The sequence below is a fragment of the Orycteropus afer genome, unplaced genomic scaffold (genome assembly GCF_000298275.1).
Source record: "Orycteropus afer afer isolate SDZICR_OR568_19922 unplaced genomic scaffold, OryAfe1.0 scaffold00130, whole genome shotgun sequence".
NCBI classification, from domain to species: domain Eukaryota; kingdom Metazoa; phylum Chordata; class Mammalia; order Tubulidentata; family Orycteropodidae; genus Orycteropus; species Orycteropus afer.
In genome coordinates, this window is record NW_006921717.1 from 6,271,555 (window position 1) to 6,288,136 (window position 16,582).

General features: G+C 50.7%; 1 protein-coding gene across 1 annotated transcript in view; it reads left to right on the plus strand.

The window, feature by feature from the left end:
- The first annotated feature begins 9,102 nt into the window (after window positions 1-9,102).
- The window catches only part of SLC22A6 (solute carrier family 22 member 6), an 8,925-nt gene continuing 1,445 nt past the window's right edge, over window positions 9,103-16,582 (plus strand). The window contains exons 1-8 of the mRNA XM_042781529.1: window positions 9,103-9,471; window positions 9,810-9,913; window positions 11,248-11,402; window positions 12,524-12,692; window positions 13,116-13,239; window positions 13,397-13,512; window positions 14,555-14,769; window positions 14,912-15,020. Of these exons, the coding sequence (XP_042637463.1) occupies window positions 9,103-9,471; window positions 9,810-9,913; window positions 11,248-11,402; window positions 12,524-12,692; window positions 13,116-13,239; window positions 13,397-13,512; window positions 14,555-14,769; window positions 14,912-15,020 (1,361 nt within the window). The remainder of the gene's footprint in view (window positions 9,472-9,809; window positions 9,914-11,247; window positions 11,403-12,523; window positions 12,693-13,115; window positions 13,240-13,396; window positions 13,513-14,554; window positions 14,770-14,911; window positions 15,021-16,582) is intronic.

The following is a 16,582-nucleotide window of genomic DNA, read 5'->3' on the forward strand; positions in this document are numbered from 1 at the left end:
CTTGGACATCCTGGGCTCCTGAAGACAAAATCAGAGAGTTGGGTGAAGGGTTCCCCACCCCACCGCCACCAGAGCCCTCAGCCTAGCCCTGGCCAGTTCAAGGGTTCTTCCCCAGGTCTCCCCACACCACCCTCCCCTCTCTTTCCTTCCTACAGCCTAGGCCCTTCCTGACTGTCTCAGCCCCCACCCTCTGAGAGTTCCTGGGGCCCCTGGCTCAGACATGGGCACCCAGAACAAAGATGCTTTCCGTTCTAATGCCCTTTCTCCAAATCAGCCCTGAGGGAGAGGAGGTTTCAATAAAGAGTGATGATGAACTCAGCCACCCGAATGATGGGCTGGGGAAAGGGACAGGCCACCGTGTGGATGTGTGAGCAGGCACATCCTTACATGTGTGCTTGCATGTGCACACAGGGGTGGGCAAGCTGGGCTGATGTGAGCATGTGCATACAGTATGCACCAGTCCTATGCTCGGAAATGTCACCTGTGTGTTTCCATGTCCCCGCATGTAAGCGAGCAGATGATGGAACACAGCCAGGGTGGCTCCTCCAATCCTGGTCCTCCTTCCCTGATCACATGGTCTCTGTCCATGCCCCAACCCTAGACCTATCACACAGCCTTGTCTCCTCTTTCATTCAGGAAACTACAGCCATACCTGAACACTGCTGGCATTTGTGCCAGGCACCCAGAGTGTGCCCTCTGTTCATAGCAGAAGGGCAAGTCCTCCCATAGGGCTCTCCTCCCACCAGCAGCCCCCATGGGTCTCTGCCCAGTCCTGCTTTCCTGATTTCTTCCCATCTTAACCAAAACCAAAAAAAAAAAAAACACCCTCCTTGGCCTCCACACCTCCCTCCAGAGCCACAGTCTCTTTCTCCCCTTCACAGCCAAACTTCATGACCTTAAAAACCAAACTCCATATCATTGAGTAGATTCTGACTCATAATGTCCCCCGTTGGGTTTCCAAAGCTATAAATCTTCACAGAAGCAGACTGCCTCATCTTTCTTCTGCAGAGCAGCTGGCAGGTTTAAAGCACCAACCTTTTGGTTAGCAGCCAAATGCCTTAAGCACTACACTACCAGAGCTCCTTGTAAACTTCATGAAGGAGCTGTCTATGTCCCCTGCCTCCAAGCTCATCTATCTGCCCAACGTACTCATCCCTCTACTGATACTGCTTCACAAGGACCTAATCACTTCCCTGTGCTGAAGAGTTTGCTCTTCACGCGTCCTCGAAGTTGGCCTCTCAGCTGATTGGGCCATACTGGCCATACCTTCCCTAGTTCCTGAGATACCCATGCTTGCAGCTCCCTCCATCCTCTGGCCACTTCTTCTCAGGCCCCTTTGGAGTTTCCTGTAAATGCCACCATAGTCACCTTCTCTGAGGGTCTGTGTCCCCAGAACCTGCCTACTGGACTGTGACTGATCCCACACGCCTGGTTTTATCTGACCGCACCAGGGAGAACTCCTGATCCAAATCAGGTTACTCAGATGTTCTCTTCTGGGCTGGGATGTGAGACCCAAAGTTCTAGTCCATCTCTTGGACTAGTCCTGGGAAGTCAAGGTAATGTGAGGCTGAGCTGGCCCCGATGCAAGCAGAGCACAGAAAGCCAATTGCAGAGAGAGAACATAGTGAATCTACAAAGAAAACAGAACAAGAGACAGTGTAGGCCCAGGTGAGAACTGGTGAGGCCACTGCATTGATTCTTCATGGATTCAGGTCCCAGCTTCTCACCAGCCTCGGATTCACTCTCTGCCCCTGGGAGAGAGCAAATATCTCTAAATTCTCTCAATAAATTCTCCTTTTTGTTCAAGCTAATTTGAGAGGTTCTATGCCTTGTAACCAAAGAATATCAAAACCCAGCTCCTCATCTTTATCATTCCTTAAAAGGTGATGTCCCTCAGAACTTTCCTAGGTCCCTTAACAGTCCTTACCAGCACTGTCCAGTGAATATAACGCCTTCTGACCATGTGGCCAAAGTAGGTTTCTTCCTACTTTGTACTTCCTACGAAGTCTGGGCATTCTCACTTCTAAGGAGCATTCTGGCTGCACTTCTTCCAGGATAGATTGGTTCGTTCTTCTGGCAGTCCATGGTATTTTCCGTATTCTTCGCCAACACCACAATTCAAAGACATCAGTTCTTTTTCAGTCTTCCATATTCATTGTCCAGCTCTCACATGCATATGAGGCGATTGAAAATACCATTGCTTGGGTTAGGGGCACCTTAGTCTTCAAAGTGACATCTTTGCTTCCTAACACTTTAAAGAGGTCTTTTGCAACAGATTATGATGTCTGATTTCTTGACTGCTATTTCTATGAGCGTTGGTTGATTGTGGATCCAAGTAAAATGAAATCTTTGACAACTTCAAGCATGATGTTGCTTACTGGACCGGTTGTGAAGATTTTTGTCTTCTTTACGTTGAGGTATAATCCAGACTGTAGTCTTCACTAGGGCTCTCTGAAATTTCTTATTATTGACTTCAAAAAGGTAATAAATGAATAAGGTGAAACTTTATCCAAGTATTACCATTTCAATATCTAAACAATATAAAAATAATTGAGAGATTTTACATTCTTTAACTCATACTAACTTTGCAAAATCTGGTGTGTTTTACACTAACTGTCATTGTTGTTGTTAACTGCCATTGAGTCAGCCCCTAACTCATAATGACCTCATCACAACAGAACGAAACACTGTCTGGTCCTGCCCCATCCCCTGAACTGTTGCTTATCACACCACGGGATCCATAGCGTTTTCACTGGCTGATTTTCAGAAGTAGATCACCAGGGCCTTTTTCCTAGTCCATCTTTGTCTAAAAGCTCTATTGAAACCTGGTCGGCATCATAGCACCATGCAAGCCTCCCCTGACAGCTTGCAATGCAACCTCAGTGTTGTGCGTGAGACACATTGGTTGGAAATCAAACCCGGGTTTGCCACCAAAAACATAAAAACCCATTGCCATCGAGTGGATCCTTAGCAACTCTCATTGGACTTCCAAAATTGGAATTCAGAGAGGGAGAGTGCTTGCAGGTGCCCATCTTCTCCCCCACTGCCCTCAGACCCCACCCACTTCCCATGAAGGCAAGAGACTAGTCCTGCAGTTTCCAATGGAAGCAGCTTGTCTCATCTTCCTCCTGTGGAGCAGCTGGGGGTTCAAACCATCTACCTTTTGGTTAGCAGTCCAATCCCTTAACTACAGTGCATCTCAGTTAAGACCAGCTCAATTCCGATACACCATATGGGGTAGCGCAGACACACTCATCCATTCCAGCACTTTGAGGATCTGCCCCAGAGCTGTTGTTGTTGTTGTCACGTGCCGTCGAGTCAGACCTGACTCATAGCAACCCCTTCTTGGGTTTCCGAGGCAGTATCACTACAGACGTAGATTGCCCAACCTTCCTTCCAAGGAGTGGCTGGTGGGTTTGTACCACCAGCCTTCTGGTTAGCAGTCAAGTGCCTTAGGCACTATGCTAAGCTAATTACTCTCAAATCTGTGTTTAGAGATTTAAGAGAGAGCTTCATCCTCATCAGAGAGATTCTGTGGCACCCCAGCCTCACCCTTGTGGTGGCTTCCCTTTGGTGGCAAGTCTAAGCTCTGAAACAAGGCTCATCATGATCAGGCCCCAAACGTCTCAACAGCTTTAGTTTTTAACACCTTGCACCCTGCAAGCCAACCTTGTCCAACTTCTTCCAGCTCCTAGACTGGACCTGCATTCTGTTCTCTTGCCCTTTGCACGTGTCCAGTACTTGACTTCTCCCCACCCCAACCACAGTACACTTGGCTCATTCTAACTCATCTTCAAAGCCTTGGTTTGGATAATTTTCTCCAAAATGCCTTGTGAGTCACACTTCAGTGCTGGCTGACTGGACCAGGAGGCATCCTGATCCAAATTGGGTTAATCACGTGTTCTCTCCTGGGCTGAGATTTGACACACACAGGTTGAGAGTGTGAGTTACCTGTCTCTGATTATCAATCACACTGGACTGTGGTTGCAGGTTTATCTGTCTCTCCTGTCTTGGTGTGAGCTCCCCCAGATCTGGCCTTTGCCCTAGTGGTTATCAGGCCCATTTGCTATAGAATTTTTTCCTTGGAATCTAGGACCAACTGACAATAGGGCTAGCAATACCTGGGTCTCCCCCTGAAAGAAGAAGAACTAGAATCAGAGAGGAACCATTGCCCTCCCTCCCCAGTCCCCATCTTTCAAGAATTTAGGATGGCTCCTAGATGTCCTGGCCATGACTATTCCTATGCTGTTTCAGGGTGTTCATTGCAGACAAGTCCTTGGGTGGCACAGTGGTTTATGTACAGCTATCAACCTGAAGATTGGCGGTTCACCCCAGCAGCATTGCAGAAGAAAGACCTGGTGATTGGTTCCATAAAAATTATAGTTAAGAAAACCTGATGGAGTGCACTTACACTCTGCAACACGTGGGGTCATCTTGAGTTGGAATCAACTCAATGTCAATGGACTTATTGATTTTGGTTTTATTGCAAAGACACCCAGGAAAGATACGAGGAAAGCACCTCCCAGTCACATGGTCAGGGCTCATGGTGAACTAGGATGCTGGTCAGGAGGTACTGGCCCCCCAGATGACCATGCTTGCCATCCTCAAACTCCATTCTGGATTCCATCATCTCGCCATCTCTGCTTATTCTTCTCCAGCTCCTCCTGTTTCACCTGCTTTCTTCTCTGTCACCAGCAGGGCCTCCAACTGGTTTATGGAATCACCATCCAACACAAAGCACCTCTTTGAGGCAGAGTCATCATGTTGGAACACCTCGTTTGTTACTGGCCGCATAGTCAGCCTTGAAATGACAGTCTTTAGATGAATTCCTAATTTCCGCACCATTCATCAACCAAAGTGGCCAGGTCACAAAGCACAAAGCACACAGTGTGGCTTCTTCCTCAGAATGTAGCTGGGGCTTTGCAGGTGCCTGGAGCCAGCCAGACTCCTCTCCAAGTCAACCATTTCAAATCCACATGTAGGACATGTGAAGGTTTCCTTTGATCTGTAAGTTATTTATTTGAAAAGTCTCACACCCTAATCAAAAGCAGAAGCACGTACAGTCACTCATTTTCAATCCTATGTATTTAACAGAATAAATCTGTACAAAATCAAGACTGGTCCCAGAAAATCTAGGGCCTGGGATGGCTACTAGTACAGTGGAAAGAATAAGGGAATCAAGAGAGATGAATTCTGAGTCTGATTGCTGTGTGATCATGAGCAAGTGCCTGGAGTACGTGAGGCCTCTGTTGCCTTATCTGCACAATGAGAAGTTTTCACTGGAGTGACGGAACTCAACTCTGCAGCTATGTGGTTCTGTGGCTCTTGGCCAATGAGGAAGTCCCCAGATTTGACCCCTTCTCAGTGAGCATGGCCAGAACTTAATTCCACATTCCAATCAGCACAGGGGCATCCAATTCTGAGTATCTAGTGACCCAGAAGATCCCTAAGGGGTAGTTTCCAGATCCACAAACCATTTGCCAAGGAAGCATTTCTATTCCAAAATCCTCCTGGAGCTGGGAACTGGTGGCTAATCCCCTTGCCACTCTGATGGTCACAGGAGCCAACCATGACTCAGTCCCTGCAGTCCCTGCAGTCCCTGCTGGAGCCTTTTCTGGACTCAGCCTGACTTGGAGCTGGCCAGGCACCAGGGAGGGAACTCTTCTCCAAGGCAGCACTGAGCACAGGGCTCAGAGAGGGGTGGTGCTTGCAGGGGCCCGTCATCTCCCGCACCGCCCTCAGACTCCACCCACTCCCCATGAAGACACCAAGTCCTGGCAAGAGACTGGTCCTGCAGTTTATAAGATGTTTGTCCAGCTGTCCTTACATCCCCAGGTCATAGAGCTCTTGTATACTTTGGCCTAGAGAATGTTGTCAGGCATCTGGACACCCACTGAGTCCCAGCCTAGAACCAACACAGGGCAGGAGGAGGGAGGCCGGGCTAGCCATATCCCTCTCTAGGCCTCCTCTCTATCCTCTTCTATACATACAAGACCAGATGATCTCCAGGGCCCTTTTAGCTGAGCAGTCTACACCTCTAAAGCAGCAGAGAAGAGCCTCAGGTTTGCAATTCGACAAAGTAGGCTTGGACGAGTCAATAGTCTAAGACTTCATGAACAATAAACATCCCCCTCACTTAACACACAAAAATGTCATTTGGATAAACTGGAATGATAGATAACAGAGATCTTGACTTCTAACAGGAAGAGTCAGACATCAAACCACTTCCCCTCAACAGCAAGACTTGGAGATTTCTGCCCTGAACAATGGAATGATAATTGTCACTTCCTCCCCATGGTCATCTGTATCCCCAACTGTGTATCGTACCTGGGGAACCTCCTGTAAAACTATGGAACCCTAATCATTCATTGTGTTCAGACATCTACCAGTATATGTAGAGGGACAGTCAGGAGCCAGGTTACAGAGACCCAACAGGAAAACATACCATCAAGAGCAAAGAAGAGTCTAGCATAGTGAGTGAGGCCCACAATCAAGTCAGAGCATGGTGGAGAGGAGTGTTGGCCCGGGTACAGGGCGAATGAGGTCCTGTCCTGGGAGAAAGGGGCTGGCTGGGTGTGGGTATGGAAAGAGCGCCTATACTTTGGAGTCCAGGCTACTTTGTTGGATTGAAGCAGAACAAGGAGATGTTCTCTCCTCATCTTGCAAAACTTTTTCCCCACTCAACTGAGAGCACAGGAATTCTTTAACATATTTTGGTAGAAGTCTGTATGACAGCACTTTCCTTAGTCAGTCAGAACTGACCACTATACAAAATAAGTTGGGGGTGTCTTCTAGAGCAGGGTTTTTCAATCTCTGCTATTGGTATCTTGGGACCAGATAATTTTTGTTACAGGGAGCTGTCCTCTGCATTACAGGATGTTTAGAAGCATCCTTAATCTCAATCCCTAAACACCAGTACCAATTCCCCACCCCCAAGTTGTGACAATCAAAAATATCTCCAGAATTTGGCAAATGTCCCAGAGGGTGCCAAATAACTCTCAATGGAGAACCATGGTTTTAGGTTGAGATGTGCTTAGATATATTTCCTCTATAAAATTCATTTGATAGAAAAAGCTCATGTTTTTACCAGAAATACATAGTAAGAACAGTAAGTATCCACTGAACTATGGGACAAGTTTAAGCTCGTCACATGTATTAACTCATTTAACCCTCCAACAACCCAATGAAGTGGGCATGACTATTATCTCCATCTGGCAAATGAGGACATTGAGGTGCAGAGTGCCCACAGTTACACCACCAGTAGGTGTGGCTTGATCATTTGGATCAAAGCAGGCTGACTCCAGAGTCCATTTTATATATTATATATACTGTGCCAAAATGAGAAGCTGTGACCTGCATCCTTGGCATTCTCAACATGTTCCAACCAATCGGATCCCGTGAAATCCCATGTAATCCAGAGCGCAACACTGCCCTGGACCAGAATCAAGAACCGAACTGTTGGAGAAATTAAAGTAATGATCCAAGGATTGGGCCTAAAATGAGTAAGTTCATGCTCATTGTGAAAGTAAAACTATGGACAGAGACCACATGACAATGAGAGATGCTTTTTAATTTGGGGTAATCAAGAAGGTGAACGCTGAGTCGCTGGGAGAATCAACCTACATCACATACCATGTTGACTTAGGTCCTGCTCCTTCAAGAGCAGCCTCTGACTGCTGTCATTTCTTCCAAATGAACAAAGCTGTGATCCTATACAACGTGAGCTGACTCCAGAAGACCAAAGACTAGGATTGCCAAATTTAACAAACAGAAATACAGGGCACCTAGTTAAAGTCTAATTTCAAATCAATGAATAATTTTTTTCAGTACAACTGTGTCCCTAGTAGTGCATGGGGCTGGCAGCAGTGCTGGTTCAGTGGTAGATTTCTCACCTTCCATGCAAGAGACCCAGGTTCAATTCCTGGCCGATGAACGTCATGCACAAGCACCGCCCATCTGTCAGTGAAAGCGTGTTCGGTTGCTGAAGAGATCTCAGTGGGGCTCCCAAAGTCCCAGGGACTAGGAAGAAGGGCCTGAAGCTCTGCTTCCAAATATGAGCCAGTGAAAATCCTACGGATCACAACAGACTGACCGTGGGGACGGCACAGGGTTGAGTTGTCCGTGGGATCGCCAGGAGTCAGGAGCTGACTCAACAGTACCGACAACCACAACACTGCACGGATCATCCCACTGCCACTGAGTCAATTCCAACTCATAGCAACACCACTTATACTGAAAAATCACTTATTGGCCTAACATTCTAATTTAACTCACTGCTGTCGAGTCGATTTCGACTCACAGTGACCCCTCCTTGGGTTTCCAAGGTGGTATCACTATGGAAGTAGATTGCCCCATCTTCCTTCCGAGGAGTGGCTGGTGGGTTTGAACCACCAGCCTTCTGGTTAGCAGTCAAGTGCCTTAGGCACTACACCACTAGAGCTCCCAACATTCTAATTTAACTGGGTTTCTATCTGGCAACCCTACCCAAAGACAGACTATTTGGGTCCTGTCCACCAAGAAGGCCAGAGACCTCGTAAGAAGCCACCACACTTCCCAAAGCCTCGTCTCCCCGTGAAAGGGAAGAGGAAAGATCTCGCTCTGCCGCTCCTGCTCTTACACATCCAGATGGGCCCTTCCGGTCCATGCCCTCGGCCACCGCTGCTTCAGTCCACCTTCTCCTGCCCTTTATACCCACTTGGAGAAATTCCACTGATACAAGGATACTTGCAGGGTTAATCCTCCTGATACCAAGTCACACTTTAACTCCCTCCAGGCCAAGGATTAAAAACTGCCCATGCAGGGGTCAGTCCTGCAGCAGCAGACCCTGAGAGCTGAGGTGCCCCCCCCCACCCAAGTGAGGACAGGCTGCACGGGAAAGGGAGGGCCAGAGCCCGGAGCCAGGGAGCGGAGGAGGGGCAGCCCGGCCCGGCTGCTGTCCCCCCACCGAGCCGGCTCAGATCCCGCTCTGGGAACAGCTCAGCTGCGGAGGCAACGGCAGCCCCTCTCCTCCGGTGAAGGACAGCAAGCAGACGGACTCACAGACGGAGATCCTGGGCCTGCAAGTCTTCGGCCCCCAGCCGTCAGGCCGGGCCTGGCCCCCCCATGGCCTTCAATGACCTCCTGCAGCAGGTGGGGGGCGTCGGCCGCTTCCAGCGGATTCAGGTCACCCTGGTGGTCCTCCCTCTGCTCCTGATGGCCTCCCACAACACCCTGCAGAACTTCACCGCCGCCATCCCCACCCACCACTGCCGCCCGCCTGCCAACGCCAACCTCAGCAAGGACGGGGGTCTGGAGGCCTGGCTGCCCCGGGACAGGCAGGGGCAACCTGAGTCCTGCCTCCGCTTCACCTCCCCACAGTGGGGACCACATTCCGCCAATGGCACAGAAGCTAACGTCACAGGGACCACAGAGCCCTGCACCGACGGCTGGATTTATGACAACAGCACCTTCCCTTCCACCATCGTGACTGAGGTGAGGACCTGGGGCCCCCCGTCTGTGCACCATGAAGGCTCTGCCTTCCCCTTGGACACACACACACACACACACACACACGTGTGTGTGTGTGTGTGTGTGTGTGTGAATCTCAAGTTCTCAAGACGGAAAGATGGAGAAGGAGGTTTGACATGGGAGTCTGTGTAGCAAAAGTGGCTATGAGAGTTGAAAAGCTAAGAAAATTCTCTCAGCTCCTGGGACACAGAGGGTGACAAAGAGGGTGGCACAGCCCCCAGATGGCCCACCTGAAAGGAGGGGAAGGCACTCATCTGCAGCCAGGCTCATCTCTGCCTGACCCTTGCTCCCTCTCCCCACAGTGGGACCTCGTGTGCTCTCACAGGGCCTTACGTCAGCTGGCTCAGTCCTTGTACATGGTGGGGGTGCTGCTCGGAGCCATGGTGTTCGGGTACCTGGCAGACAGGTCAGTCCTGAGGAAGGCCAAGGGGCCGGGCTAGGGTCGGGGGTTCCTTGGCTGGGCACAGGGGGCCTAGGTGGGAGGCTAGCATTCCCACCTGGGGCTGGCTGGAGGAACTACAGCCCCAGCCTCGTAGTGTAGGAATCTTCTACTGAGTTGATGGCAATGCATGGCAACTCCATGGGCGTCAGAGTAGAACTCTGCTCCACAGGGTCTCAATGGCTGATCTTTCAGTGGAAATCACCACACCTTTCTTCCGAGGCCTGGTGGATTCGAACTGCTGGGCCTTCAGTTGGCAGCCTAGCTCTAGCCTAGCCTAGCACCACCCAGGCACCCTCCACTCCAACAGGAACCCTCCCAAGTCCTGGAATCCCATCCTGGAATGACCAGGACAGGAGGGACTGTGGCTGTCACCCAATCCTGGAGTTTTCCATACTTTTTTGCAACAACAAAAGCTCTCTCTTTGAAAGCTCAGTAAATTTAACAGATTAAAGCTGAATTGTTTTGAAGGAAGAGAATAGAGGTCCACAATTCTGCCAGTTCAGTCCCTGATTGCCCCAACACACTCACACACTCATTCGCATACAGGAGCCTCCAAGGCATTTTGAGGATCCAAGGGGCTCTGTAGGCCACAGTGTGAATGCCTCAGCTCCGGGCCAACCCAGGCATCCCACTGATGAGGCCGGGAAGGAGCATGCAGCAGGTGGCAGAGAGGGGGCAGAGAACAGGCTGTGGCATCGAATCCTGCCCTGCCACTCGCAGGCTGTGTGGCCTTGGCCAAGGCACTCCACCCTTCTTTCAAACGGAATAATAATCGTTCACCAAGAAACGAAACCAAACTCACTGCCATCTAGTGGATTCTGACTCATAGAAACCCCCATTGGGTTCCCAAGGTGGTCAATCTTTACAGAAGTAGATTGCCCCATTTTTCTTCCCCAGAGCAGCTGGTGGGTTTGAACTGCCAACCTTCTGGTTAGCAGCCAGATGCCTTAGCCACTGCACCAACAGAGCTGCTTGTAACTGTTCACAGTGCATGTGAAAGTGCCTCCTGCCCCCCACACATCTGCACAAAGCAGATGTTCAGCAAACATTGGTCTTCCCTCAACTCTCCCACCACCTAGTCAGTGGCCAGGCAGGACTAGAACCCAGGGCCCCTGGTGTCCAGTGTGCACAGTTCATGCCCGAGGGAACTCTCTGCTGGGTGAGGAGCTCCCAGTGCCACACACTTCAGCAACCGCCCCAAGGCCTCACCTGGGAGGGCTAGCACTCCTCTCCCTGGCCGGCTTGCCTCTCTCTTCCACCGCCTTGTCAGTCCCTCAGGGTCTCCCTTCCCTCCACAGGCTGGGCCGCCGGAAGATGCTGATCTTAAACTACCTTCAGACAGCCGTGTCAGGGACCTGTGCAGCCTTCGCACCCAACTTCCTCACCTACTGCACTTTCCGGCTCCTCTCGGGCATGGCGCTGGCTAGCATCGCCCTCAACTGCATGACACTGAGTGAGGGATACCAGGAGGGCAGCATGGGGGCCCTCCCCACTCCCCTCTGACCACCCAGCCCAGCAGCCCCTTCCCTGCCTCCCTCCTCTCCCAGCTCCACCCCTCCTGAGCCCTTCCAGCCAACACAACAGCTTTTCTCTCTGGCCCGTACTACCCTAACCCCTCATCAAACTCCGTCGCTGGGGCCAGGCGTGGAATATAAATGACTGACACAGGTGTGAGAGGCACTAGGGGGTGGTGAGGACTGTATCCAAAAGGCACACAGTGGACCCACAGCCACCAGGGAGGTTCCATGACTCTCAGAGTTCCCTTCTCCCTTTTTAAATGTAAAATCTCCCAATTTGTTAATGGTTGCAATTATCTCTAACACAGGGCAAGGCAGCATTGTGCAGACCAAGCACATGTCCACACTGAGTATGATCTGTCCATTGGCCACTAGTGTGACCCTCTGAGAGATCACCTTTCCTGTTCCTCAGACAAGGGCCCAGCAAGGAGAAGGGAAGAGACCGATCTAAGGCCATTCCTTAGTCTGAGGATTCTGGATCCCTTGGACTAGAGGAGTTAACTGGGACTTAGCTAAAACCAGGGCAGGACTTCTGAGGACTCTAGCCCCAAAGTCCAGTTGAATTCCCAAGTCCTCAAGATTCCACAAGGAACTGAGTTGGCTCTCTTCAGACCACAGCAGAGAGCTGGTCCCATCTCACCTGGCCTCTCAGGGATAGAGAGAAGCCACCACCTCTGTGTGGGCTACTGTGGCCGCTGAAGCTAGAGTCCAGCCCAGGAGGACCAGAGGGGTGGCTTCACTGACACAGATGAGGAATGTTCAGAAGGGAAGGGGTGCTAGCCAAGACAGATGGCTGGAAGGAGCAAAAAATATCAGGATGTGAAGGTGTCTGCTCCTGGGAATTCTGAACCCACTTTTCCATCTCTACCTCCACCAAAAGTCCCCCCATCCCTTACCTGACACCCAATCTGTAACCAAACCACACTTGAGGCACCTTCTATGGAACCTGGACAATGATCAGAGTTTGGCTGGAGGGAGGGCATTTGCCTGCACCAAGGATCTTCACCCACCCGGCTGTCCTATTACTTGCACTATCATGTTCTAACCCTCTTTCTAGACATGGAGTGGATGCCCATCCACACCCGGGCCTGCGTGGGCACCCTGACAGGCTATGTCTACAGCCTGGGCCAGTTCCTCCTGGCCGGTGTGGCCTACGCCGTGCCCCACTGGCGCCATCTGCAGCTGCTGGTCTCTCTGCCTTTCTTTGCCTTCTTCATCTACTCCTGGTGCGTGGACCCCGGGTGGGAAGCGGTGGCACAGGAGCTCACAGGGTTGCCAGGGCATCTCCCAGAGTGTGCCACACACCTGACCCCATAGAGTCAGAGAAGGTCAAGGCCACACCCAAGCTAACGCCATAGCCTGACAGATGGGGTAATAGAGGATTTCCTTCAGGGTGTCCTATGGTCCAGCTTCCTCCAGTTGCTCCCAGCTCCCCAGCCTGCCTCTGCGGCTCCGCCTACCCACCACTCAAGCTGAGCTCCTGAGTTGGGGATGAGTTCTCACCAAGCTGGGCAGTCCCTTGTGATCCTAGAGAGGGGGATGTGGCAAAGCCCCTGGGCTCCCAGCCTTTGACCAAATCCCATTACAAGGCCCAGCCTGGCAGACTGGAACTGGGGTCATGCCAACACTCACCTCCTCCCTGCTCCCAGGTTCTTCATTGAGTCTGCTCGCTGGTACTCTTCCTCTGGGAGACTGGACCTCACCCTGAAGGCTCTGCAGAGAGTGGCCCGGATCAATGGGAAGACAGAAGAGGCAGGCAAACTGAACATGGACGTGAGAACTTGAGATTTCTTGTGACTCCCCATCAGGGCTCCATCTTCCCCGACCCCCAATCCCTGAACCCGGGACTCAGGAGGCTTCCCTGATCAGGGGTTGGGCTGGGAAGAACCTCTGGAGGGTCCCAGGCCCTGAGCCCTGCCCGTCCCGGCAGGTGCTTCAGGCCAGTCTGCAGAAGGAGCTGACCACAGGCAAAGGCCAGGCCTCGGCCCTAGAGCTTCTGCGCTGCCCTACCCTCCGCCGCCTCTTCCTCTGCCTCACCATGCTGTGGTAGGCCCAGACACACTGACTGGTGGACAGAGAGACAGACACACCAAGAGCAAAAGGCCAGGAGGGGAGGAGCGGATGCAATGGGTGGAAGAGGCTAAATGAGGAGGAGAATAGGTCAACAGACCTCCACGAGGGACAGGAATCCCACACCAGGGAGAGACCAGAAGACCGGGCCCCTCAGCCAGGGCTCGGCCCTGGGTCCCAAACGGGGCACCCCTCTCTTCTTCTTCTCCCCTCACTAACCCCGTCCCAATAAGAAAACACTTCATCAGGAGTGGTGTTCCCCAGAGTCAACAGAGCACATCAGGAAAGCAAAGACCAGTCTGCCTCACAAAACATTTAGAAACTTTTCAGGCCTGAGGAGCCTGAGCGAAACAAAGGCACAGACAATAAGATACTAAAGTTTGTTTCCAAGAGTGCTTTGGGCCAAGCTGATACAAGCCAAACGCTGCCTTTTCCTTTGTCATATTCCCCGACATCCTTCGTATGTGTTACCCTCCTCCCCATCACCATAGCAACCTCTACCCTAGTTAAGAGAAGTATGGTCAAAAGAAACATTCTTGCCAATGACCTCTTTACTTCCAATTTGGGGGGATTCACCCTTAGTTGTAGGTTCTACCTAGTGACTTGAGCTTCCTTTTGTGGGCCCTTGGGATCTTAACAGGTCAACATTCATCCCAGGACCATGGACAAGTCCCAGGAAGGCCTAGTCTCTCCTAACATCTTGGCCCTAGAGATACGACTTGAATACCCACCTGCCCACCTCCCTTAGTGCAGCATTAGTAGATAAGATACAGACTAAAACTACGTAAATATTACATAGCAACTAAGTACAAGTTCCCTAGTAAATCAGGACACTAGTCATCAGAAGATTGGGAAACTTGGGGTAGGGGACCACTACTCCAATTCTTGAGTTGGATACTGAAAGTCTGAAGGCTCCAGCTTCTTAGAGGATACCCTGTGATGCTTACCCCTATTCTGAATGAGCACCCCCCCTTTAAGCCTGCCTAGCAAACCCATACCCTTTATCCCTCCTCACTAGGTTTGCCACTAGTTTTGCTTACTATGGGCTGGTCATGGACCTGCAGGGCTTTGGGGTCAGCATGTACCTGATCCAGGTGATCTTTGGCGCTGTGGACCTGCCTGCCAAGCTCGTGTGCTTCCTTGTGATCAACTCCCTGGGCCGCCGGCCTGCCCAGACAGCCTCACTGCTGCTGGCGGGCATCTGTATCCTGATCAATGCGGTGGTACCCCAGGGTGAGCACCCACAAGCCCTTGGCCCCTCCTTCATCTTGGATTCCGTCCTCAGACGTAGTCCAACTTTTCAGAAGGGAGGGGAAGTCGATTCCTCCCAGCTCCTACTCCCAAGCTCCCTCTGTTCCCGCTCCCTTCTCTCTAGATCGGTCCATTGTTCGAACCTCCCTTGCCGTGCTGGGGAAGGGCTGCCTGGCTGCCTCCTTCAACTGCATCTTCCTGTATACCGGGGAGCTGTACCCCACAATGATCCGGTAAGTAGAAACCTGGTGGGGAAAGGGGTTAGGGTCTTTGTGCGAGACATTCTCCTGCACACAGGTCAGACCCCAGAGCATAGTCTACATGCTCCAAGCCAAAGGCCCCTTTCCAACACCCATTAGAGTAAAACACTCAACACACATTTCCTGGGGGACTGGCTGGGTGACACCAGCCCTTCTCCAAGCCCTTACCTGAGCCTAGAAGGGAACCATCAATAGGAGCAGAGTAGAAAGCCCAGATGACACATCTCAGAGGCAGTGAATCAAAGCCCCCCATTGACCTCCACCAAATCTAAATCCATCTATAAACCAAGTGGTCCATCTGAAAGCAAAGACCACAAACATGAAAGTCATTTCCTCTCATGGGAACCACACTTTAAATGGTGGTGCAGGAGTACGGAGAAGCATAGCACTGGTTTCTGGAGGGTCAAGGTGGGGGTGGGAGTGTTTCTGCGTTAAGAAACAAAAGTCACATGTCATAGGAAAGAAGGACACAAGGAAGAGGTGACTACAGGGAGGAAGTGGGAAGAGAGCTGGTGCACTGTGGGGAATTGCAGTCTAGGCCACGAAACAAAATGTGTATGAACTGCTATATGGAAAATGAAGTTGCCCTGTAAACTTTCATGCAAATCACAATAAATTTATATAATTTTGATGCACAAAAAAAAAAAAATCACGTCAGTTTAAGAATGGGAGGTAAAATTCACATAAGCTTTTTAGAGAAAGCATTGTTGTTATTGTTATGTGCTGTCGAGTCGGCCCCGACTCACAGCGACCCCTCCTTGGGTCTCTGAGGCGGTAGCTCTGTGAAAGTAGGTTGCCCCACCTTCCTTCCAAGGAGTGACTGGTGGATTTGAACCGCCAGCCTTCTGGTTAGTAGTCAAGTGCCTTTGGCACTATGCTACGTTAGATATCAAAAAATGTCAAGTTCCCCTTGGCTACTTGGATAAGAACCTGGGGGGTCAGTGGTTACTGTCCTGTGCCTTTACAGAATTTCAGGGAAAGGGTAATGTATAAAGTTGACTCTGTGCCAGGTATTGTTTAAACTTTTTATAAATGGTAACACATTCAGTACTCATAACAAGCCTATGAGGTAGATGCTATTATTATTCCCATTTCACAAATAAGAAAAACAAGGCACAGAGAGGTTATGTGATTTGCCCAAGGTCACACAGCTAGTGAGTAGTGAAGCTGGGATTTGAACCGAAGCAGTTTGTCTTCTGAGCCAATGCTTTCAATCACTGCTTTCATGAAACATGTTCTTAACATGCAGATTCCAAGTCCTCCTCTCCCCGCCTTAAGATTCTAATCCCATAGGTCTGTATGGAGCTGGAGCAACTGTAACTCAAAACACCCCAGGTGATATGAGAATCATTGGTCTAACCCAAATGTCTCATTTGACAGTTAACGAACCCGAGGCCCAGAGAAGAAAAGGGATGTGTCCAAGGTCATACAGCAAGTAAAGGCTGTAGTGCCTAAGGCATTTGACTGCTAACCAGAAGGCTGGAGGTTCAAACCCACCAGCCACTCCTCGGAAGGAAGATTGGGCAATCTACTTC